This window comes from Miniopterus schreibersii (assembly GCF_964146895.1).
Source record: "Miniopterus schreibersii genome assembly, chromosome: 19".
Lineage (NCBI taxonomy): Eukaryota > Metazoa > Chordata > Mammalia > Chiroptera > Miniopteridae > Miniopterus > Miniopterus schreibersii.
In genome coordinates, this window is record NC_138119.1 from 36,718,641 (window position 1) to 36,744,102 (window position 25,462).

General features: G+C 48.6%; 1 protein-coding gene across 1 annotated transcript in view; it reads left to right on the forward strand.

Moving 5' to 3' along the window:
- Positions 1–475: 475 nt before the first annotated feature.
- Positions 476–25,462, forward strand: part of ADCY10 (adenylate cyclase 10) — a gene marked incomplete at both ends in the record, with an annotated part of 47,320 nt that continues 22,333 nt past the window's right edge. Inside the window, 15 exons of the mRNA XM_081121266.1 lie at positions 476–623; positions 1,253–1,357; positions 2,830–2,868; positions 3,009–3,149; positions 3,327–3,532; positions 5,119–5,215; positions 7,204–7,292; positions 8,780–8,971; positions 10,638–10,756; positions 11,723–11,799; positions 13,285–13,474; positions 19,222–19,277; positions 20,692–20,845; positions 23,455–23,647; positions 24,154–24,240. Coding sequence (XP_080977392.1) covers positions 476–623; positions 1,253–1,357; positions 2,830–2,868; positions 3,009–3,149; positions 3,327–3,532; positions 5,119–5,215; positions 7,204–7,292; positions 8,780–8,971; positions 10,638–10,756; positions 11,723–11,799; positions 13,285–13,474; positions 19,222–19,277; positions 20,692–20,845; positions 23,455–23,647; positions 24,154–24,240 — 1,893 coding nt within the window. The remainder of the gene's footprint in view (positions 624–1,252; positions 1,358–2,829; positions 2,869–3,008; positions 3,150–3,326; positions 3,533–5,118; positions 5,216–7,203; positions 7,293–8,779; positions 8,972–10,637; positions 10,757–11,722; positions 11,800–13,284; positions 13,475–19,221; positions 19,278–20,691; positions 20,846–23,454; positions 23,648–24,153; positions 24,241–25,462) is intronic.

Below are 25,462 nucleotides of genomic sequence, written 5' to 3' on the forward strand. Positions count from 1 at the left end.
CATAAACTCACCTCTACAATATTTCATTTTTTATAAAGGAGAGAGAAAAGATGGCAGACCAAAGGGGAGTGGGGAGAGGAACGTGAGGACAGAAGAAAGGCGGCCTAGACTGAGTGGGCAGTGCCCTGGCCCGTGTCCCAGGGCTGTACCCTGAGCTTCCTCCATCACGGGCATGGAAGGAGCCCTTCAGCGCCCCTGTCACCCAGCCTGTCTGCAGCAGTGCTCATTTATGCAACAGCTGTCCAGGTGCCAAGCCTAGTCCTCCTATAGAAAGTTGGCCCTTTCGAAGTGTGACTCAACAAGTCAGGCACTGTGCCACCCAGTTGCGTAAACAAGCAGCACACAGGTTAGAACCAAGCAGAGAGAGAAACAGAAATAGGGAAGTCAGATTTCCTCCATTCTCGGCTTCTTTTCCCAGAAGCTCTGTTTGGGGACTGTTTGAGGTGCCCCTAGAAGCCTGCGGTTTGCCTAGAACATGGATACTCAAAAAGAAGAAACACAGGACAGGGCCATCGTCAGAATCGCAGCTCACCTACCAGACCTCATTGTCTATGGAGACTTCTGTCCGGAGCGGCCCTCCGTGGATTATTTTGACGGAGTCTTGATGTTTGTTGATATTTCAGGCAAGCATGAAAGGGCTGCTCAGTGTGGACTAAGGACAGGCTGGCATCAGAATGGCAGGCAGAACTCAGCGGCAGGGCAGGGGTGCCACTGGCCAGCTTTTCATGCGGTTACAGCAGATATTCGTGCTGAGAAAACATCTTCACCTACCAAGCCTGTCCGGTCACGGGCAGCCTCTAAGATGTCCAAGTCCCACACCTGGAACTTCAGGCTCCAGTGTCCCCGCCCCAATTTCATTGACTCAGCCCCCAGGCTTCACACACATCCCGGGGAAAGGTGGCCTCGGCAAACGGTCTCTCCAGATGGTGTTTCCATCGTAACAGTAAACTGGCCACCACTTCCGAAGTGGCCGAATTTTGTGTGCTTTCATTGCCATGGATGCCAGTTCTAGGCCCTATTGAGGGAACCGCAATCGTTCCTGTACACGTGCAGAGACTTGGAGGGAGGAGAACCCCGGCACTTTCCCCTGACCCCGCAGATAATAAACAGATGGCAGAGGCCGCACAGCTGACAAAGGCTGTTAAGAAGCCTGGCGGGCGAAGGCGAGGGCCCCTCTCTCTAGTGCGCCGCCTTCTCCTGTCCCTGGCTGCTTCCTCCAAGCAGCCGGGGAAACCCTGCCTGTCTGTTGCAGGTTTCACTGCAATGACTGAGAAGTTCAGCACAGCCATGTACATGGACCGCGGGGCTGAGCAGCTGGTGGAGATCCTCAACCACTACATAAGTGCGATAGTGGAGAGTGAGTGTCCGGGGCCTGGCCAAGACCAGTCCAGTTCGCCGTTTTTCCACATTTGTTGGTTAGGAGCCGATACACTGCCATTGCTTAGCACCCTAATCTTCCCCAGGAAATGTGTATGAAACCAGTCGTTTCGAAATATAATGCAGTACAAGCCGAGGGATGCAAACCAGCCTCACTAATGCGGAGTATTTGAGGGAAAGGATGTTTTGCATTCGTTCAAGGACTGGCCTAGAGACTACTTTGAAAGGAACTGTAGTAGTGACACTCTCAGCAATATTCATTAGCCCCCAAAAGCTAGCAGTGGTACAGCCCGAATGTCATCATTAGCAGAATGCTTGTGAGTAGACGAGTGATTTATAAGTAACTCATCAGTAATTTGTCTCCTAATGATGGATTCTGAAGCACGTAGAAATGACTAAAAAGCATGGTCTCCTTTTCAACCTCTGCCCACCATCTTGCTGGCATTAATAATATGAACTATTCATGAAGAAAAGGTTTGCCCTGGCCAGTGTGGCTCAGTGGTTAGAGTGTCGGCCCAAGCACCAAAGAGTCACAGGTTCGATTCTCGGTCAAGGGCACATACCTGGGTTGCAGGTTTGATCCCTGCCCCCGATTGGGGCACATGTGGGAGGCAACCAATCGATGTGTCTCTCTCACGTCGATGTTTCCCTCCCTCCCTCCCCCCTCCCTCCCCCCCTCCCTCCCCCCTTCCACTGTCTAAAAATCAAAGGAAAAAATATCCTCTGCTGAGAATTAATAAAAAAAGAAAAAAGAAAGAAAAGGATTTGCTCTATTAAGGTGGACTCCGGGTCTGGTCTTTTATCAGGCTCTAAGCTCCCTAGGAGTACGTCAGGGTCAACCACCAGACAAAATGTAATGCTCCTAAAGAGCAGAGTCTATATCTAATTCTTTTTTGCATCCCACTCAGCACAACAATATTCAACAAATTTGTGATGAAACAGATATTGGAGGAGGGAAAAAAGTCTATTTGTGTCAAAAAGCCTAAATAAACAAAACTCAAGTTGGTAATGAACAAAACCCGAGTTGACCATGATTGTGGTTTCCCAATTTTCTGATTCTCGGTTCTTAGGGACCGGCCACGCACCCACTCGCTCAGGGTCACTCAAGCCCCAGCTCATAATACTTGTATTGGTCAGTAAGGAGCCTTCTGTTATCACAGGAGGAGGGTAGGTGTCCTCAGAGCTCACTGGAAATCCCACCTCCTCCTTTTGTGTTTTCTCCCATTCGCAGAAACAGAGCATGTAGACAATCTAGTTCAAGGTCCTCATTCTGCGGTTGAGGAAACACCGAGACGGGTTTAAGTGTCTAGTCTGAGATGACACCTTAGGCACAAGTCTGCTCTCTGAATTGCTGTTTTCTTGACCTAATTTCTGCTCCATGGATGAAGAATGAATTATTTTTATTAGCTTTAAACAATTAGAGTTTGATTTAGCTTCTTTTTTTCCCCTCAGAGGTGTTGATTTTTGGAGGAGACATCTTAAAATTTGCAGGTACGGGGCTCCCCGAGATGGGCGGCATCTCCGAGGCAGCGGTGCCAGGAGCTGGGGTGAGGAATGCCTGTGTCCGGATTTCAGACGAGCAGGCCGATCCCAGGGCAGGGCCAGAGCCCCGGCGTGTCTGTCTCCTCCAGGTGACGCTCTCCTAGCCCTGTGGAAGGTGGAACGAAAGCAACTGAAGAACATCATCACGGTGGTAGTGAAATGCAGCCTGGAGATCCACGAACTGTTCGGGACGCAGGAGTCGGACGGCCCGGATATCCGAGTCAAGATAGGTAAGCTTGTGAGGAAGGAGACAGACGGGCGTCTAAGCAGGCGGTGTCCTAGAACCACGCGAACCAGGAGCTGGCGGCTGGCTTTGGAGGCCCGGCCCAGAAGAGGCCGTCGCACCGCGGTTCTGATTCTCCCAAGAGCCCGGCTGCTCGGCAGACCCTGCTCTGCCTCCCTGCCAGGGCTGGCCGCCGGCCACATCACCATGCTGGTCTTCGGGGACGAAACCCGCAACTACTTCCTGGTGATCGGCCAGACGGTGGACGACGTGCGGCAGGCGCAGAACCTGGCGCACATGAACGATGTCATCCTGTCACCCAACTGCTGGCAGCTCTGCGACCGGAGCATGATTGAGATCGAGAGGATTCCAGACCAGAGAGCAGTGAAGGTGTGTGGGATGCTGTCACCTGCAGAAGGTCTAGCCTGGGCCAGGGGCCCCCGTCGGAGAAGCCACTGGGGCCCGGGGGGCCAGTCTGGGGTAGACCCCGAGGCTTTGGTCTGAGACACCTCTGCCGAGTTCCAGGGGAGATGCCGAGGCCTCCCCGCCGTAACTAGGGGCGTGGAATTTGGGTGCGGCGGCCATCAGGGGGCTAGTGCCCTTGCTTAGGAAGAGGAAGCGCCTGCTGGCCGGTCCCCAGGAGCAGGGGGCTGTCATTTTGAGGGCTGCCAAAGGCCCGCACCTGCACCACCCCACACCCGGCTGGCTCAGGGCGAGGGCCCCCGAGGGGAGGGCTGGAGGCGAGCAGGGGCAGCGAGGTCCACTGAGGGCGCTGGTCGGGTCCGCGGCCTGCCTGGTAGGAAGGCCCGCTGAAGACTGACTGTAGGCACAGCTGCCCTGGGCATACGGCCTCTTAGAGGAGCTGTGCTTTGCGAGTGTGTAAAGGGGAGGAGAGCTGTGCTGACTGACCCAGGAAAGGGACTGTGTGACAGGAAGAAAAAACGGAGGATCCACGTAGATGCTGGCAAAGGTGAGAGCCGCCCCACCGTGCCTTGGGCACAGCCCTCGCACCCACCCGCCCACTCCTCCAGTTGGCTGCTCACAGGCCCCGTTCCCCATCTGCAGCCACTCCTTATACCTTTCAAGATGGTTTTAATTTTTGATTAATTTTAGACTCACAGAAAAGTACAAAAATAATAGAGTTTCCTTACATCCCTTATCCAGCTTCCCCGAATGGTAACATCTTTCATAACGAGAGTGCGAGAGTCAAAACTAGAAAATTAGCCCTGGGGCAGTGCTATCCACTAATAAAGGCCGCGTTCGGGTTTCACCAGTTTTCCCACCAATGCCCGCAGTGGGGCGTTCCAGCTTCTGCCCCCGACCGCACACTGCGTCTCGTCGCTCTTTTTACTCATGTCCCCTGCAATCTGCAGCAACAGCCCTTCACCATTTCCTCGCCTTTTATGACCTTGACGCCTAAGAGGAGCGCGGATCAGTTAATTGTTGAATGTCCCTCTGTTTGGTTTTGCCTGTCCATTTTGGGGCAAGACTACCACAGAACCGAGGCTGTGCCATTCTCTGTTGACCCTGCCATGGGGGTTGTGGTCTCGGCATGAATATCATGACTGGTGATGTTCTTAATGCCCTTTGGGGCTTCAGCCCCTTTGCCCCTTTCCACTTATAAGAAAGAAGTGGTGTATGGTTTCGCCAGGTTTTATTTGAATTAAAATATTAAGAAAGGCAAAAAAAAAAAAAAAAGAGAAGAGAGTTCTAAGAGTAGAAAAGTATATGCGTTAGCCCTCTGGAATGCCCTTTGTGTATATTCTTAAGATTGTGATCTTAATACTAATTGGAGAGACACTTCATGTAATTATGTACAAATGAAAGCACTTCATTGTTTAAGTGCCTGTCTCTGTTTATCATGTCCTGGAAGTTCCAAAGCAACGCGCTGCTCTTTCTGCTAAGAGATGAGCTTCAAGGAGCCAGCCAAACCTCAGAATAACCAAAACTTCTGTGTTTTGTTTTTTTTTACTTAGGTTAATTTCTTAAAACTACCCCCTTCTTTTAACTTTGATGAATTTTTCGCAAAGTGTATGACTTTCATGAATTATTATCCTACTGGTGACCACAAAAGTAAGTACCCTCCATGGACAAGAGCCTCTGCCTTGACCAGTGGTCAGGAGGCTGTTAACCAACGCCAAGGGCCCCATCCCCCCCGCTGGCTTCCTCAGTGCAGCGCCCAGTCCTGAGCAGCACACAAAGGGGACCTCCTGCCCGTCCTCGGGTTCCTGCCTCTCCTCAGGCAATGACTCCCTTCCCCCATCTTCCAAACATGTACATCTCCCTCACAGTGAAAGAAAAAACGAAACCATCTACGAACCCTCCTTTCCTAATCTTCTCCACCAAACTTCTCACAAGACTAACTTCACATCCATGTCTCTCTTCTCTCCAGCCCCTCATTCATTTATTCACCCAGAAGATACTGTTTGCAGGCACCTAAGGGGCATGTGCTCACCTATTCTTCAATCTTGAGCTCCTGACATCTAGCTTCTCTCTCTCTCTTATTTTAATCTTCACCCGAGGATATTTTTCCTATTGCTTTTCAGAGAGAGTGGAAGAGGGGGAGAGAGAGAAACATCAATGTGAGAGAGACACATCGATTGGTTGCCTCCCGCCTGCACCCCAGCTGGGGCTGGGGTCGAGCCTGCAAACCAGGCGCGTGCTCTTAGCTGGAGTCGAACCCAGGACCCTTCAGTCCACAGGCCGACACTCTAACCATGGAGCAAAACCAGCCAGGGCGACATCTAGCTTCTTTTCCCTTTCTCCTTCCATCTACTGAAACTATTTTTGTCAAGGCCACTAACAACCATCAACTTGCCAGTCTAAGTGGCCTCTCCTCCGGCCTCATCCTAGGCGGCTGGCCTTAGATTACTCTTTTTCTGGACACTGTCTTCGCCTCTTTCTTTGCATTCAAGAATATTCTTCTCGAGTTTTGCTTTTACCCCTCAAGGCCCCGTTCTCAGTGCCCTTTGCTAAGTGTCCTTCTAATCCTTAAATGTTGGCGATTCCAGGGCCTGTCCTTGACCCGCTAGTCTTCCCTGCTCACCTTGGAGAACATTCATCTCTGCTTGACTCCCTCTGACTCCCAGCAGGGCCGGCACTAGGGTGAGGAAAGCAGAAGTCTGGGGCACAAAATCTGAGGGCACCCTCCTCTCAGGGTCCTGTGAGCTTGCTTCACACACGTCCCAGCCCGACCTGCCAGAATCCAGCCCAGACCTGTGTCCTGATACAGCAGCTGCCTATGGGCCGTCCCCATTGGATGTCCAACAGGCACTTCCAACATTAACATGTTAAAAAGAGATTAAAGAAGATAATTTAGGTGACACAAACAAACTTTAACATAAAGTGGACAGTTTATTTAACATAACATGGACAGTTTCCTTTCCAAAGAACTGCAAAATGGGGTGAAGTCAGGAAGCTTTACTGGGGTAGAGAATAAAGAACAGGAACAGACAGATCAAGAAGGTCTGATTGGCTGGGACCACGTATTAGACCTTGTTTAGGGTGAGAAGGCCCAGAGGTGGCTTGGCATTTGGGGATTGGCTATCTGGACAGACTGTTTCTGCAGGGAAAGAACGTCCTCTAAGTTTCGCTTTGCTCACGTGGCAGCCAGGGCAGTGGGCGACTTGTCTACGCTCACACAGTGAGTTGCTATCAGACCCGGGATGAGAGTGCAGTTTCCTGAAATTTACTCCTGCTGTTCGTTCAACCCTTTCATCTCCTTCACTCTCACCATTGTCCGTTGTCATGATCCCCTCATCTGTCCATTCCCTTCACCTGCGGCAATAATTTTAGCTCAAGTCGGGATGTAAAAATCTCCCCAAGTTCCAAAGTGTGATGATAATTAGAATAGGGCTTTGAGCTACATGCAATTGAATTTTGGGAAACTCACAACCTCTAAGAACTTTCCCTTGGCCCTATTTAACCACTAGGTATCCCAGAGTCCCCTGACTGACCTGTGATGACCACTGCCCAAGGGAATGGGGACTGGGAGGCTCCCCTCTCCATCGCTGCAGAGCCAGGCCTCTCCTTCTGAGCCCGCCCCTCCTCTGCTCCCTTAGACCTCCTGAGGCTTGCGTGCATGCTGGAGTCCGACTCCGACCTGGAGTTTTCCCTACAAAAGTATGTGATGGGAAGCATATCAAAGCAGGTACTTTCATCATTTAATTTATTGTTTTGGGGATTGTTGGGTATCTTGGACAGCTGGAAAGATCAAGAAATCCTGTAGCTAGTAATCTGTTCCATTGAAATAAGAGGTGGACTGACCTCCATGCACAGCAGAAGGGTTCGAAAGCTCAAGTCCTCAGGCTAGTTAAGGTAAAATAGAGTCTATTCCTCATGTGTCGGCCCATTCCAATTTAAGGCATTTTGCTAGCTTGGCTGTGGCAACTCCATTTTGTTTCTTCCCTTGTTCCCAAGGGGGCCGAAAGGAGGCAAAAGGCAAGCCTTCCCCCTTTCCCGAGGCCGGCCCCTGGCCCTGAAGCACAGAGAGCCTTAGAGGTACTTGGTTGCATTTTCCAAACCAAAACCCACGACACATGGTGTGGTAAAATAATGTTTACTCATTCAATCAATTTGTTCAATAGAGTTTAATATTTAATAATTAATATCCATGTATTTAATATTAACTATAATAAATTTATTTGAAAAACCATCACATTGGCTAGTTAGAAATAATTAAATTGTCGTTTAGGAAAATAATAAAATTACATGGAAGCAGGACCACCCCAGCCAGTTAGGAAGCATGGCTGCAGGGCTCCCCACGCACAATTCCCTCTTTCACCTGCAAGATGTGTTTCTATGGTCCATGGACAATTTCACACTTTTGTGCTATTTGAGGGAGAAAAAAATGCAATGGCTTTCCTCCATTGGTTTGCTGTGCACTTAATCAACACAATTCCAGGGTGATGATAGGCAGGGACACCGTGGGAACACGTCCTTGGTGAGGAGAGGGGAGCTGAGAGAAAGGTGCCACCGCAGGGAGGCAAGGTGTGGCAGGTGGAACGTCGGGCTAGGAGCCTGGAGATCTGGAAGGTACCAGGCTCTGAAAATATAAGGTCAAATCACATAGTATGTTGTTTTTTATTCCTCACCAGAGAATATTTTTTCCATTGCTTTTCAGAGAGAGAGAGTCCCCGGGGAGGGGGAGAGAGAGAGACACATCGACTGGTCGCCTCCTGACTGGGGCTGGAGACCTGGCCTGCAACTGAGGTACATGCCCTTGGCCAGAATTGAACCCAGGACCCTTCAGTCCTCAGGCTGACACTCTCACCACCGAGCCAAACAGGCTATGGCCATAGTATGCTGTTCTTCTCCCGAAACTGCAAGAGAGCAGAAGGAATGGTAGTTCTCTCTTATGGGAGTGGCTCATATTGGCGTGAGGGAGCAGCAGGGGGGACAAGGGAGTGGTGGCTTTCCAAAAATTAGCAAATGCATGAGTTCCCATTACAAGAGATTTTGCTAGTGAATTCATTTCCATCTGCTTGACTGTGCCTCACACATTCTAATGGCCTCACAGCTTCCCCAGAGAATCTCAGCAGGCTAGTTCCCACCCAGTGATCATTCTGGTGCTGATGTGGGGAGGAAGGATCCACAGCCAAGGATAGGTGCTAAGGAAAGTGTCTCCTTACTCGGCAGATTGATGACAAACAGCTTCGGGGTTACTTGTCTGAGCTCCGCCCAGTGACCATTGTGTTTGTGAACCTGGCCTTTAAGGATCAAGAGAAAGCCGAGATCATAGGCTCAGCCATCCAGGACGCCTCTGTGCACATCAATGCTGTCATGAGGGACTTCCGAGGCCAAATCAATAAAGTCTTCATGTTTGACAAGGTAAGTGTGAACTAAGGGGTGGGAAGCTGCCGACAAGTTAAGGTGAGCACCGGTGCCCGGGCACATTGATGAGGGGAAGGGAACAGACACGTTTAACCTGGAAGCATCCGTCTTCATTTACGCTGGATACAGCGGTTTCTGTGGTGGATATGGCATTACCACGGCCAGGCAATGTTCTCAACGTTTTGCCTCTATGAGCTCATTTCATCCTCATGACCATTCTGAGAGGTAGGTCCTCTTATACTATCCCCATTTTACAGATGAGGCTATTGAGGCAGAGGTGAGGCCACTGAGGCAAGGAAAGATTAGGTTTGGCTCCCGGTCATCCAGCTAGTGAGCGGTGGGCTGGGACCCAGTCTGTGCTTGACCAGCTCCCATTGTACGTGCATCCAGCCCAGCACAGTGCCCCTCCCAGAGATTCGGGGTCAGGTGTTCTGTGACTTGCACCCCAGAAGCCTGTTGCACGTAATGCCCGCCTGCCATGTCTGCACTCCCAGCCGGTCAGTTCCGTCAGCGGTGGGGCAGCGGAGAGGAGCCAGTCACACGCACTGCCACACAGCCAGGCAGAAAGAAGCGACCCTGCGTGAGGAAGGCGAGCCTGGCGCTGCGGGAGCTCGGGGCAGCTGTGGCCCCAGCTGCCACGCCCCAGGGCTGCCTCCAGGTTCATCCCGCGGCTCCTGGGACAGCGCAGAACCCGAGCTCAGCCTCTAGTGCTTGCAGGCGCGGCTCCAACGATCCCTGGACTTCTCTGAGCCCTGGATTGTTCATGATTAGTGGTAGGGATATTATTGGAATGGAGAGAGTATTTGCCTCAAGGGATTGTTCCAAGTTTTGAAAAATGTGTGGAGCACTCGTAGCACTGCTCTGCTCGGCAAGTGGCCAGTCTCACAGCCAGAGCAGCCCCAGGCTCACCTGGCTGAGCACTAGGCGAGATTTCCGGGCAGGGCAGGCCCCTGGGGTCCCCAAACGGAACCCTCTAGTCCCTACACAGACCTGGAGTCAGAGCCTTGACCTGCTTACATATATAACATTAACTTGACACTTTCTATATATGTATACTATAAAGTATATATGCTATATAAAAGTATGTAGTATGTAGTGTACTATATATACTATATTAAATATATGTATGCCAAAGTAGTTTACAAAGTGTGTGTTAATTGTATGTATTACTTACATATAACATTACAATGAATGTTTTAAATATTTGACAATAATCGTTTTAGTAGCCGAAGCAACCTCTGCAGGTCAATGTTACATCTGTTTTCAGACTGCTAACTGCAGTTCATGGAAGGTAGTTGACGTGTCCAAGTTTCTGCGCAGATATTCTGACTGGAGCTGGTGCCTCTCCGCTGCTCTGTGTTGTTTATGAGACTTGCAGCATATGACCTTGGCCACCGAGAGATGAGATGGGAGCCTGCCCACAAGTAGCTCAGTACAGTCCCTTATCTCTACAGCAAAAGCAACCCTTCTTGGGCTCAAGTCATACTGTAGATGCTATACTAGAAGTTATACGAAGTTTACTAAAAATAAAATAGGTCTGAGAGAAATCATGATGAAATCTGATTCAGAAAGTGAACATTGCTGCCCACCTCCCCTGGGCCTCCAGCGGGTTGACTTGTAAGCTCCCAGCCCTCCAGCTGTGTTTGCTGACTCTCCCTCGCAGGGCTGCTCCTTCCTCTGTGTCTTTGGTTTCCCCGGGGAAAAGGCACCTGATGAGGTCACTCATGCCTTGGAAAGTGCTGTGGATATATTCGACTTCTGCTGTCAGGTCCAGAAAATCCAGTGAGTGTCCACCCTGGTCCCATCCGCTGGTCCCCAACCCTTCTGTGGGATACGGGAGACAGGGCAAGGGTCAGGAAAGCAGGCGAGGGCTGTTCTTGACTGGATGCCCATCCACCTGCATTCTTTCTTCACCTAACACATCAGTAGAGTGGGCAAAGCCCAGCCCTGCCTCTGTGGGACAGGGGATGGTAAAGACAAGGTAGAAAAAGGACACCCCTCCAAAGCCAACCTGTGCCAGGTTTGCAGAAGTAGAATTTCTCTACTTCTGTCTTGCTTCTTGGTAGAGGTCAAACTCCCAACACCAAGTTGGAGCCCTGAGTTGATTAATAACTGGGAGATAAAATGAGTCCTTGGCTTAGAAATGTATAGAATGACCTAGCCTCAAGCAAAGCTGTTAAGGTGAGGTTTACTCTCCCCAGATCTGGCTGTCCTTGAGCCCAGTGCCCTCAGGCTTCCCCAGCCTGAGCACCCCAGGGACTCTGACTCATGGCCCTCTCCCTTCAACTCCAACAGACCACCCTCTGCCCTAAATATTTCCACCGCCTCAGCCCCTAGTCATCTATACATGCAGATGGATATATTAGCAAAATCAGATTTGATGCCACACACGGTGTCTGAGTTACATGACTTGCTCTTTCCAGCAATAACAGGGAAAGTTAGGTTGTTTACAACTAGCCCACTCTGGGTGATGATAACTTATTTTCCAGAAAAGTAACTCAGACGAATACTCAAAAGTAGCAGAAAAGTGAGCTGAGTTACCACTTCTAAGGACCTAATTCTGGGCCCCGAAGTCTTCACACCGCCAGGCCACATACAATTGCCCTGAATTACGTCCACAGGGGAGAGAGTAATTGATTGAAAATCCTTTCCCGCCCATCCCACCCCATTCATCACCACGTCCCCTCTCACTTTCTGTCCGCTCACTGTCTTTATCTCTTCCCCCAACCCTCTTCTCCCCGGCGCCAGCACCGTTTCCATCGGCGTGGCCAGCGGGACTGTCTTCTGTGGGATCGTCGGACACTCTGTGAGACATGAGTACACAGGTGTGCTGAGCTAGCTTAGCGCCGCCTCGCTGTCACTGTGCCTTGCCGCCGGGCTTTGCGGGAGGAAGGACAAAAAGAATGGAGACATGGGCCCTGCCCTCAGCCAGCTTGCCAGCTCCCAGACGGAGCCAAGCTGCGTGGCTTTGCCCCTGGCAGCTGGGTGCCGCACAGCGTGCATTCTGGGGCTGTGCGGAAGGCGTAGGTAGTGGGGAGAGAGCAGGGGGAGCTGTGAGCTCCTGGAGGGAGGGGTCTTTCTAAATAATTTCCTGCTGACATTCAACAGTTACTCTTCTTAGTGCCTGGAAGAGATGAGGACTGCTTCTTAAAAATTATGACATGGCATTACTGATAAATAATCTTAATCTCAAAAGAGAATAGTAAGTAGGGGTTATCTCAAGATTTCACGGCTCTTGTTATTTCCCTCTCAGTCCAAGTAGGGTTTCAGATGCTCAGAAACAAGACGTCTAAAATACTGAAATAGTTATGTTGGAAATGATGCAATTTCTGAGAGTTCCTTCAAAATACTACAGGGTGGAGAGTGGCTGGGAGTGAGGCTGGGGCAGGGTTGGCAGTGGGATGCTGGCTTTGGGACTGGGTGATGGGTACATGAAGATTCATGAGACTATGTCTTATTGTATGGCCAAATTTCTCCATAATAAACAGTTTTTTAAAAAGGAATACCTTGATCAGAAGAATTTAAGTTTGTGTTACAGTGCAGCCTCAAATGCCTAATTAGTAGCATTATTACTTGAGGGCTTATTAGCAGTCAGGCTCTGTTCAAAGTGATGTATGTGTGTTAACTTATTAATCTTCATAAACTACCCTCTGAGATAGGTACTATTATCCCCATTTTACAGATTAGGATACTGAGGCATGGAAGAGTTAAAGTCATTTGGTAACATACCAGTTGGAGGTAGAGCTGAGGTTCAGAGTCTGTGCACTACAGTGCATTACCCCTTAAAGTAGCCCCTAAATCCATCCTACTTCTCACCCTTAACGAATCACCAAATGAAGGTGATTCATTTCTAAAGTGAAATGAAATGTAAAAGTTCATGCCCAGAAACATACGAACAGAAGAATTTAAGAACGTAAATTTGTGCCTCCTTTGGAGGTCAGTGTCCCAGGCCTGAGCTTGTACTTGTCCATCTAGTAGCCAAAGACCAGCCACACCTCGCCTGAGACCCCGCAGGCCTATGGTGAGCCCACACACAGAACTCCTCCACACACAGGCCCTTCTGTCTCCGAGCAGATTGTCCCCATGCCTCCCACTGAGGCCGAAACGTTGCTAGTGGCTAACTGAGCTCACTGTCTGCATATTTTTAATAGCCATTGGAGGACTATGGGTAGTTGAAGGTGAGTTTGCTGTCATTCACCAGAGGCAAAGGGAGTAAAAGGTTAAAGCGCCACCTGGGACAGGGTCTCTCAGATTACACTCAGTTCCTTGGCAGCTTCTCTCTGCTCTTCACCTTCTCTTTGGTGTTGCAGTCATTGGCCAGAAAGTGAACATAGCTGCCCGGATGATGATGTACTACCCTGGAATCGTGACCTGCGACTCCGTCACCTACAACGGCAGCAACCTACCGGCCTACTTTTTCAAAGAGCTTCCGAAGAAAGCCATGAAAGGTGTTGCAGATTCTGGACCAGTCTATCAGTGTTTGGGCCTTAACGAGAAAGTGTGAGTGCAGGGGCGGACTTTGCAGTAATCTGTAGTAAAGAAGGGGGAGAATTATGACAGCAAAACAGTCACCCATTTCAGGTTTGAATCCAATTTATGAAACTGAAATTTATTCCTTCCTTGGACGAAGGCCCAGATTTCAAAATCCTTCGTCTTTCTCCATCCTACCGATATGGTGGAAGACCCGTCTACCCTGGTTCTGAGACTCCGAGGGTGATTCTTCAAAGGTTGTGCAGACAGAACGGGGAACCCCACCTTTACGTATCTCAGTGAACCAAGGTGGACCGACCATTAAATATGTATTATTTATCATACCAACTTTGCACCGGCATTGGCAGGGCTAATAGAGTATAAGATACTGTTCTTCCTCTAGGCCTCTACTGACATAGATTCCCCCAAAGCCCAGCTTAGATGCAGGGCTGTCACTTTGGGGCTTAAAATCCCTCAGTGGCTTCCAGTCATTTTCATGATGGTGTTTCAGTTCCTTGCAATGACATACAAGGTAACCACCTGCCTTTCCAACCTCACCTCCTCCTGGGTGTCTAAGTAGATTGTCCTCCCCATCACCCACCCCATCCCTCGTCCACTGGGAAAACCAGTCAATCTTTGATATGCAGCTCAGGGTTTGTTCCTCTGTGGGGCTGGCTCTGGAATACCCCGTGGCAGCTCAGCCAGAGCAGCTCTTTCCTCCTCACGTAACCAACTCTACAGCCCATGCTTCTCTGAGAGCCCTCATCACACTCATCACAACTGCCTGCCTGCTGCCTTTCGAGCTCTCTGATTATTGCTGTTCATTCTTGTATCCCCGGCGCTTGGCGCTCAGCAGGCACTCAGCAGTGATGATGAATGAATGACTCGCACGGGAAGTGCATGTGTATTACTCTTTGTATTAATCAGCCAGCTGGAATCCAGGCCTTAGGGACCAGGGAACAGAATTGGGGCTGCAGTAGGTCCAAGGAGTCTTTTTCACTCACTTGTGTATCCCCAGGGCTCAGCACTGTACTCGGCATGTGTAGACCATCAATAAAACGCTGTTTGAATAAGTGAATGAATAGTAATAATTTTTTGTGAGCCCTTATTAAATATTAGGCACTTTATCTCAAAATATATAATGCATTCTTTTTTTTTTGTTGTTAATCCTCACCTGAGGATATTTTTTCCATTGATTTTTTAGAGAGAATGGGAGGGAGGCAGAGAGAGAGAGAGAGAGATTGACCTGAGAGAGACACATCAATTGGTTGCCTCCTGCATGTACCCCAACTGGGGCCAGGGATTGAACCTGTAACCCAGGTATGTACCCTTGACCAGGAATGGAACCTATGACCCTTCAGTGCGTGGGCCAATGCTCTACCCACTTAGCCACGCCAGCCAGGGCTATAATGTATTCTTAGTACAACCATATCAGGTGGAAACTATTATTATCTCCATTTTATAAATTTAAAAACTGAGACTCAAAGATGTTAAATGACTTGTCCATGGTCATAAATCTAGTAGGCAGTGGAGACAAGGCTCAGAATACCATAACAATGCTGCATCATTAGCAACCACGAAAGATCAGTAGTTATAGTGAACACTTACTTACCTCGCAAAGAAGTGGCTTCAACTGATCTTGGTTGATTCGACTGATGTAGCCTCAGCTCATGCACATGCCTGGGGTTCAGCAGATTGTTGGCTGACCCAGAAGGACCCCAGGTGGGGTAGCTGGGCGTTTGATTGGCATAAACAGGATGATTTGGCTCTAGGTGTCTCGTCCTCCATCAGGCATGTCGTCCAGGCCAAACCAGAAGAGCAGGAGAGAGCAAGCCCAAGGCACAAGCATTTTCCAAGCCTCAGTGTCGTGTGCACTAGCATCTCATTGGCCGAAGCATTCACACGGCCGAGCCCAGGGCAGGAGGGCAGCTACAAGTTACCTAGCAAAGGGCACAGACACAAGTAGAGGTCAACCTGCCACAAACCCAGCCTGCCTGATCCCAAAGCCTGCCCTTTTCGCGGTTTTCCTCTACCATCTCTGCAAACAGAGAGTGTAGAAATACAGACACAAATATGAACGGCCCGGTTCCCGCCCTGAAAGCTCAGTCTAACAGGGAAGACCCACACATACAAAGTTAGCTGTATGTTACATGGGAGATTTGCTGCGTGCTATGCCAGGAGAAGACAGGCAGTGTGACAGTACAGACCCGGGAATGAGCAATTTCACCAAAAGGGCTCCTTCAAGAGGCAATATGCAGGAGGTTAAGGATGGCGGCAGACTGAGTGGAGGCTACACTGACACTCTCTCAGGACCAAACTGGAATTACAATTAAAATATAGAAAAACCATCCCGAATAATCAACTGCAACTGAAGATGAGCTGGGAAGCACCCCCATAACCAAGTAGGAAAAGTGGAGACCACATAGAGACTGGTAGGAAGTGCAGAGGTGAGAGAGGGCCAGCTGGGCTCCCACAGGCAGCAGCTGAAGGTCCAGAGGGAGATCTCAGCTGGGGTGGGGGGTGGAGGTTCCCACTGAGGACTCTGGGGTCTAAACCCCAAGCTTGGCTTCCCAGCCAAGAGCACCAGAACTGAGAAAGGTGCCCACAAAATATCTGACTGTGAAAAGCAGCTGGGTTTCTGTCTGCCAGGGAGAGGTGGCTGGAAATGCAGGCACCCTCTTAAAGGGCCAACACACAAAGTTTCGTGTGCAGCCACTCACCTTGGGCTCCGGAGGAGGGAGGGCAGAGTGGACTGGAGCTGTGTGAGGAGAACCTAGGGTTGTGGGCTCTGGAGAATGAGATCAGAGGGCACCCATCTGGATTCCTGTGCCGAGTCATTCCCCCATACTGCAGAGGACATCTTTCTCAGGCAGACATTTACCTTCCAAGCAGCTTTTGCCTGAGGGGGAAGCAATTGCCCCACCCTTCTGGAAAACCTCTCCCCCTACCCAGTGGAGTTTCTACAACCTGAGGCTCATTAAGAGAATCAGATTAATTAGCCTGCAGGCAGAGGCAGACCTCAGAGTGCTTTGAGTCTTTGCCTGATCTGCTTTTGGACTTGGGCCTTAGAAAAGCAGACTTTGGTGTGCATCTTGGTCCTGTCCAAACGCACCCAGCCCCAACAAAGGGCACCTCAAGCTTTGGGTTGTTTATAGCTCCAAACAGGGGACTCAAAGCCCATCACAAACAGCATCTGACATTGGTCTGCACGAGAGAACTTCCAAAAAGACTGAGAGTCCTAGCAGGCCTACCTAACACATAGAAACAAACCCAAACAGGCAGCCAAAATAGGGAGACAAAAAAGCAAGCCCCAAATGAAAGAACAAGAGAGGTCTCCAGAAAAAGAGCTAAAAGAAATGGAGATATGCAATCTATCAGATATAGAGTTCAAAATACTGATTGTAAGGATGTTCAACAGCATGAAAAAAGATATGGAGACTATGAAAAATGACCAGCCAGAAATGAAGAATGACATAGCAGAAATAAAGAATACATTGGAAGGAATAAACAATAGATTAGAGGAAGCTGAAGATTGGATCAGTGAATTAGAAGACAGGGTAGAAAAAATCACTCAATCAGAGATCCAAAAAGAAGAAAACAATTAAAAAACAGGAGGACAGTCTAAGGAAGCTGTGGGATAACATGAAACATAACAATATTGCATCATAGGAGTGCCAGAAGAGGTAAGCAAGGGTTAGAGAATGTGTTTGAAGGAATAATGGCAGAAAACTCCCCTAACATGGTGAAGAAAAAAGTCACACAAGTTCAGAAGGCACAGAGAGTCCCAAGCAAGAAGAATCCAGAGGCCCACGCCCAGAAACATCATAATTAAGATGCCAAAAATTCAACACAAAGAGAGAATCTTAAAGGCAGCTAAGAAAAGCAATCTGTTACCTACAAAGGAGCTCCCATAAGGCTGTCAGTTGACTTCTCATTAGAAACTCTACAGGCCAGAAGGGAATGACATGAAATGTTCAAGGTAATGCAAAGCAAGGACCTGAAGCCAAGACTACTCTATCCAGCAAGGCTATCATTCAAAATAGATGGTGAAATAAAGAGCTTCCCAAACCAAAAAAAAAAAAAAGGCTAAAGTAGTTTATCACCACCAAAACAGCATTGCAACAAATGTTAAGGGGACTGCTGTAATAATAAAAAGAAATAGAGAGAGAAACATAGGCATAACGAATTAAAATGCCAATAAATAAGGACCTAACAATAACAACCTTAAGGACTTTAAGGGAGAGATCAACAGCAATACAGTCATAGTTGTGGACTTTAACACCCCACTGACTTCACTGGATAGATCTTCCAGACAAAAAGATAGCACAGAAACAGTGACTCTAAATGGCACACTGGATCAGATGGGTTTAATTGATATTTACAGAACATGTCACCCCAAAGCTGCAGAATATACATTCCTCTCAAGTGCACGTGGGTCATTCTCAAAGATAAGCCACATGTTAGGACACAAAACCAGTTTCTAAAAGTTCAAGAAGAAATTAGAAATCAACTACAGTAAAAACATTCAAAAACATTCAAACACATGGAGGCTAAATAGCATGTTATTAAACAATGAATGGGCTACCAATAAGATCAAGAAAGAAATCAAAAACTTCCTGGAAACAAATGAAAATGAACACACAACAACCCAAAATCTATGGGACACAGCGAAAGCAATCCTGAGAGGGAAGTTCATAGCACTGCAGGCCTACCTCAAAAAGCAAGAAAAGTTTTTAGTGAACTATGTAACCCTACAACCTAAAGAATTAGAAAGCTCTCCTAGGAGGCTGCCCAGACCAGGGCTTTTGTTTGCTGGGAGTATTTTTTGCTACTGCTTCAATTTCATCAGTTATTAGCCTATTCAGGTTTTCTGATTCTTTCTGATTCAGTTTTATATGATCTCACTCATATGTGGAATCTAATAAACAAAAAGACTGATGAACAAAACAGGTCCAGAGACATAGAAGCATAGACCAGACTGGTGAATCTCAGTAGGAAGGTGGGAGTGGGGGAGTGGGTGGGGAGAGATTAATCAAAGAACTTATATGCATATATGCATGACCCCTGGACACAGACAGTAGTGTGGTAAAGACCTGGGCTGGGGGTGGATGTGGGTTGGAGGGGACCAATGGGGAAAAAAGGGGGAGATATCTGTAATACTTTCAACAATAAAGATAAACTAAAAAAAATAAGAGGTAATATGCAGTGGTTGGGCATATATGCACCCTGGCCTAGTCACCACCAGACACCGGACCTTGGACAAGATAAACTCTCTGCGTCTCAATTTCCTCACTTGTAAAATGGACATAATAATAGTATCTTCATAATTAGGTTTGGTCAGGAGTAAAGAAAGTGATACATGTAAGGTACTGGAAACTGTGCTGGGCACATAGAATGTGCTCCACAAAGGTGAGCAGAGATGGTTTGAGCACTTGGTGGACTCTTCCCAGGATGGGGGACAATATGCCACATCCTAGTTGATTGGGTCCCATATTGGGTGCCTGGTTCCCTGGAAAGGGGTCAGTTCTGCCGATGCAGAGTCAACCAGCACTTACTGAACAATGTCCCAGGCGCTGAGGAGAAGGCAGCTACGTAAGTCGTTTGGACTCTCTCTTACCAGGTAAAAGCGCCTCCCATCTCCTCCCGGTACCTGCAGCCCGTGAGTGGGGGAGACTCCTGCTGGAGGCTGGAAGGGAGGCTCCCTGGGACCCGAGAGCCGGCCCCGAGCTCTCCGCAGCGCCCGGCTTTGACTCTAACATCTCTTTTCTTCTCTTCAGCATGTTTGGTATGGCCTACCTCATCTGCAACAGAAGTGAGGCTTACCCTTTGCTGGGTAGGTAGTGGGCCTTGATTTTTAAACTCCTCTGTTGAACTCTAACACAATATACAGAACAGGACGCCAATGATAAGGCTGCAGCCTTCATGAATTATCACCAGTGAACCTATGCTCCCCATCCAGGCCACCAAACAGAAAAAGAGCAGTGTCGGGGCACCCCATGTGCTTGACCTCTCCCTTCCTCCACAGACCGTGACACCCTCCTTTTCTTAGGCCATTTTGAAAATGCACATCACTGAAACGATGCATCATATATCACACACGGCTTCTGTTAATCAAGAGCAAGGCCGGGCCTTCCGCAGGGAGCTGGCCAGAAAGGGAGGTTTGGCCCCAAATGAGTCTTCAGCTCTTTTGACAGAATTTGCTCACTCCCTTGAAATTTCAATCCTGCCTGTCCCTTCCCATCCAGGCTTCAAACATTGTGCCAACTTTCAGATTTTAACCTGGGCCTCCAGCTACATGCATTAAAAAACATACAACATAATAGTGCTGGGGTTGCAGCCCACGCTGACTTTCATTGTTTTCCTTTTCTATGTTTTCCGTATTCTCCAGTGAGCATGTTTACATTTATTATAATAAAAAAATACAATTTCTTTTTACTAAAAATTTAGGTTGCTTTTATGATAGGAGTAACACTACATGGTTTTTTAAAGGAAGTTGAATTTTCTTATCACTGATAATGCTTCTAGTAACCCTGAGATAAGTATAATTTCTCATTCACAGAGAGCAAGTTTCTTTCCAGAACTGGAAATAAATATTGGAAATGAAATATTCCATCCATAATTATTCAATATGGGAACCCTAACTATAATAAATGTATTTGTTAGTGTAATGATCTATAGATGACTTCCACTGTGTTATGGAAAGGAAAGGAAAGGAAAGGAAAGGAAAGGAAAGGAAAGGAAAGGAAAGGAAAGGAAAGGAAAGGAAAGGAAAGGAAAGGAAAGGAAAGGAAAGGAAAGGAAAGGAAAGGAAAGGAAAGGAAAGGAAAGGAAAGGAAAGGAAAGGAAAGGAAAGGAAAGGAAAGGAAAGGAAAGGAAAGGAAAGGAAAGGAAAGGAAAGGAAAGGAAAGGAAAGGGAGAATTGGAGTCAGCTAGCCCTGGTTTCATTCCTGGCTGTGTGGTCCCGCAAACCTCACTGTTCTGCACTAAAAGTAAATGGACATTCTAATGCGCATTATAAGAGTCACATATGTAATGCACATTATATTGGGAATTACATACAACTGGAAAGCTCTAGAAAAAGATGTTAAAACATTTCAACATGCACAGGACCTCACGATAGTCCATGAACGATGTCATGAAAATTCCAAAGGTCTTCTTAAGTGTCATATCACTATGTGCTTTCTTATGTCTCTAGACTATTTTATGTTGACTGGGTTTGCTCCCTTTTTTAAAAATGAAAATGACAGGGCGAGAAAAGGAGCTGAAATACTTCAGGTGCACTATGAGGGAATTTCTGATGTCCAACTGCAGCCGAGTCCTCATGTATGAAGGATTGTCAGGCTACGGAAAAAGCCAGATACTCATGGAAATTGAGTACCTGTCCCAAGGTGAGAACCACAGGTGAGTGTCTGGCAATGACCATTTATTTCTTGTCAACCAGAGAATCTTGATGTCCTTAAAAGTTTCATTTATTTTAATGCTCCTCTCCTTTGTATAATTTGCCTCATGTAAACTACACACAGCCTATCCATTACGGGGTGCCATGTGCCCTTGTGCTAAATAAATAATTAATGATAAACATATTGAACCAAGACAATGAGAAGCCGGGCTGACCCTGGAGACCCTGATTTAATGCCAGGTGGGGCGTGGATATCAATATGTTAAAGCTTCCTGAGCAACCCCAGTGTGCAGACAGGCTGAGAACAGCTGGCAAGAGGTGGAAACCAAGACTCAGTTGGGTGTGCAGAACGGGCATATCAACTTATCCTGCCAGCTGATAGCCACTGGTTCACACCATTCAGCCCTGTCTGAGCGGGATTGGCAATGGCAGGCTCTGCGTTTCCTTTAGAAGGCAAAGCTGGTGTACTTACCGCACGCTGCTTGTTTGCTTTCAGAGTGTGAATGTCGAGAGGGCTCTCTGTGGGGCGACCGACCCTTCTAGCACCCTCACTGTGGTCAGCATGGTATCAACCACATGACGGCGACAAGGAGCTGATGCTGACGCTGACGCTGACTCTGATGCCTCACAGGCTTCCACCCCTAACCCGAAATCTTCATGGGGAAAATGCTTATTAGCCTGATATTATTTTTAGCTGTATTTCTACTCTTTTTTTATAATCCTCACCCAAGGGGTGAGGATATTATTTGCCATTGATTTTAGAGAAAGTGGAAGGGTGGGGGACAGGGAGAGAGTGGGGAGAGGGAGAGAAACATCGATGTGACAGACACATTAATGGGTTGTCTCCTGCATGTGTCCGACCGGGGACAGGGGTCACACCTACAACCCAGGCGCTCGCCCTTGACCGGGAACTGAGCCTGAGACCCTCCAGTGCGCAGGCCAGTGCTCCAACCACTGAACCACAGTGGCGAGGGCCATTTCTACTCTTTTTTAATGTCAGACCTGAGAGAGGCCAGTTTTAGAATATCTTTAACATTGTTAAGGAGATAATTCATAACACCAGAAGACATTCATTCATTCCATCACTTACTGAATTACTACTATGTTCTAGGAACTGTTAAGTGCTGTATCCATATGCTAGAGCTGCTATAACAAATAGTTTGTTACAAACTGGGTGGCTTCATCAGCAGAAATTTATCATCTCTGATTACCGGAAGCCAGAGTCTGAGAGCAAGGTGTTGGCAGGGTTGGTTCCTTCTGAGAGCTGTGAGGGACAACCTGCCTGTACCTCTCCCCTGGCTTCTGGTGCAATTATTTCTGTTGCTTGGCTTATCGAAACATCACTCCAACCTCTGCCTTCATCTTTGCATGATATTCAACCTGTCCGCGTCAAATTTCCCCTCTGATAAAGACACAGCCATATCGGATTAGGGGCCCACCCTACTCCAGCTTGACCTCATCTTAACTTCATTACATCTATAATAACACCGTTCTCAAACAAGGTCACATTCCAGGGTACTGGGGATTAAGACTACAGCATATGAATTTGCGAGGCGTGAGTCAACCCATAACAAGTGCCAGTGCTTCGAAGATGGAGATCTGATCCCTGCCCTGGAGGAGTTCTCACAGAAGAGAGATGACAATAGGAATGGAATTTGGAGAGGACAGTGACAGAGGAATGTCACAGAGTGTGGTGGAAGCGGAGAGAGGCATGTGTAACCCAACCTTGGGACATCAGGGAAGAGTCAGAGACTGCACCTGAACTGAGGTGTGCAGATGAGCAGGAAAGGAGGGGTTGGCAGGCACTGTGGGACCTGGTGATAGTCCAGGCTGGGGAGACAGCAAAGCAGCAGCCTGGGGAGAGTAAACGGCTCTGGCTGTGCTGTCTGTTGTAGGTGGAGGGTAGGCTGCTGGGCAGAGAGTGGCAAGAAACGACAATGAGGCCTTGGAGAGTCTCGTATGTCACATAGAGGAGTCCAGACTTACACCTTTAGAGGATGGCAGCCACTGAAAAACTGTGACTGAGAGAGAAGATGTGCATCTATCTAGGCCCAGGGCCTCTGTGAATACAGTGCATTCAGTGCCGCGACGCCAGGCGGGGCTGGAGGCACGGCATTCGGTAGGCCGGCAGAGTGTGGGGCCTGCACCACGGCGGAGGTGGTGGGGCTGGAGAAGTGGCAGCCAGGTGAACTACCAGGGCTTAGGAACGCCGTGGAGCAAGGAGTGTCTCCGAAGCGGGGTGAAGGAGGCGTCCCGATCGCTGGGGGCGTTTCTGCTGGGACAGCTGAACATGCAGCGTCAGAGCTTTCCTTCAACCTTTATTATTCTCCTTTTCTTTTTTCTTCTCTTTTCTTTTATATATCTTTATTGATTTTAGAGAGAACGAGAGAGAGAAACATCAGTGATGAGTCATTGATCGGCTGCCTCCCGCACGCCCCCCACTGGGGATGGAGCCCACAACCGGGCCTGTGCCCTGACGGGAATCGAGCCGCGATCTCCCGGATCCTAGGTCAACGCTCAACCGCTGAGGCACGCTGGCCGGGCAACCTTTATTATTTTCATAAAATATATTTAAAATCTCTTTTCTGATTCTTGACTTTCTTATAAACAGGACTATTGCTATTGCCTTGACTAAGATCAGCTTCACTCAAGATTTTTATACCGTCCAGATACTCATGGCCAACGTCTTAGGTCTGGATGCTTGTAAACACTACAAAGAACGACAGACCAACATTCAAAATAATGTCAAGACACTGTTGGATGAGAAATTCTACAGTATCTTTAATGACATTTTCCATGTCCAGGTAACTACTAGTGTTAGACTACCACAAGAAATAGTGACGGGGCGGGCGTAGCAACTTCTCCCTGATGCTTTGTGATTTAGCAGCTCTTTGGCTTGTGTGATCTTTTTCTTTTCTTGCCTGGAGAATCTGTGTGGTGAGGAAATGGCTCCCAATCTTCCTTGCATGAGCATTCCCCTTCCTGAGACATACCGGAGGTGTCTAGAAATATATGCTCAAGAAAATCCAAACGCCACCTTCTGGTTCATTTTTCCCCACCTTTCTGTCATAGCTGTACAATCCTAGCAGCCCCTCTGCTCCCATAGGTGACTGCCAGAGCAAAGACAGAGCATGTGCTGTTCTACTAGAGTCAATGACATAGGGTCTTAAAGCTAGGAGGGACATCATGGATTATCTAACACATGAGGATTTTAAGGCACAGAGCAGTAAAGTGACTTGCCCAAAGTCACACAGCTAGAAGGCCCCTTTGCTCTGTTCCCATGCTCAATGTTCTCGTTATTCTTGCACAGTTTCCTACTTCACGAGAGGTTTCCAGAATGAGCGCCTTGAAAAAGCAAAAGCAGTTGGAAGCATTGTTTATGAAGATCTTGGAGAAAGTAAGAAAGTCTGTGGGTCAAGTAATGGGGGGAGGAAAACCGGGCATCTCAGCACAGAGCCAGGAGGCCTGAGGGGCAGGGAGCTCTGAATCGTGGGGAAGCTTGTTTCCTAGTGTTTCAGTCTCTTCCATCCTTCCAAAGCTCGAGCTCAGAGCCTTTTCAGAATGTAGCTAAGCTTGAACGGAGTCCCTTAACTTTACTCCTGCGAGGGCGGCCTCTCCTGGAAACCGCCCTGTTTCCCGGCCGTGCGGGATGCAGCACATCTCGGTGGCTGTGCACATAGGCTTTCCGGTCAGACTGCCAAGGTGGAGCCTAAGGCCTGTCACCTGCTACCTGGGGAGCCTTGAGCGAGTGACTTCGCCTGCCTATGCTTTCGTTTTATCGTCTATAAAACGGGGAAACAATGGTACCCAGCTCACAGGGTGGTAAGGCTTCAATCAAACACCCGGCCAATGCTAGTGCGCTCTGTGCGTGATGGCCACCAAATCTATATTCCAGTGCCCACCTCTCCTATAGGCGCCAGAACCACGTGTCCAAGAACCGTGGGCTCCGCAGGGATGCAGTAGCTCCCGCTCACTTCGCTGTGCCGGGGGGCTTCCTCCCCGGGGCCTGCCCTTGTCCGATCGGGCCTGGCGTCGCCCGGCAGATTCCTTCATGCCGTTCCCCCCCTTCCTGTCTGCTGCCTTCCTCACCACCCCCACCCGCACATCCCCTCCGCTGCCCCTCCTGTTCTCCCTGGGCGGTCTCCGAACCCCCGCCCTCCTGCTGCTGTCCTCGGGCTCCGTCTCCTCTGGGGACCATCCTCATAGCTCCCCGGCCCACCCCAGGCCTCGCACCCCTTCACTCCAAGTCCTGTTCTTATAACCGCCTGAGTGCGCACGCAAATCGCACCACCCTATGCCTCACACTCTCACAGTAACTCCCATTGCGAATGAGATAAAAGCCACAAGATTATTTTTTAACCCGGAGAAATTCTATTTGTTCTTCAGCGTCGCCTCTTCGGTGAGAACGCCCCAAGTCCCTAGGCAGGACAACCCCTCTTCTACCTGCTTCTGTAATACATTGAACACATTTCTGATTATATTTAACCCCACTGCGGTTTCGAGCTCCTAAGGACAGGGAGTCTCTCACTCATATTTGTGCCACATAATAACCGATCTCTGGCATATAACACACGTGGCTTGTACCATGTGTGTAACACAGTGTCCCCCTTCTCCGTCAG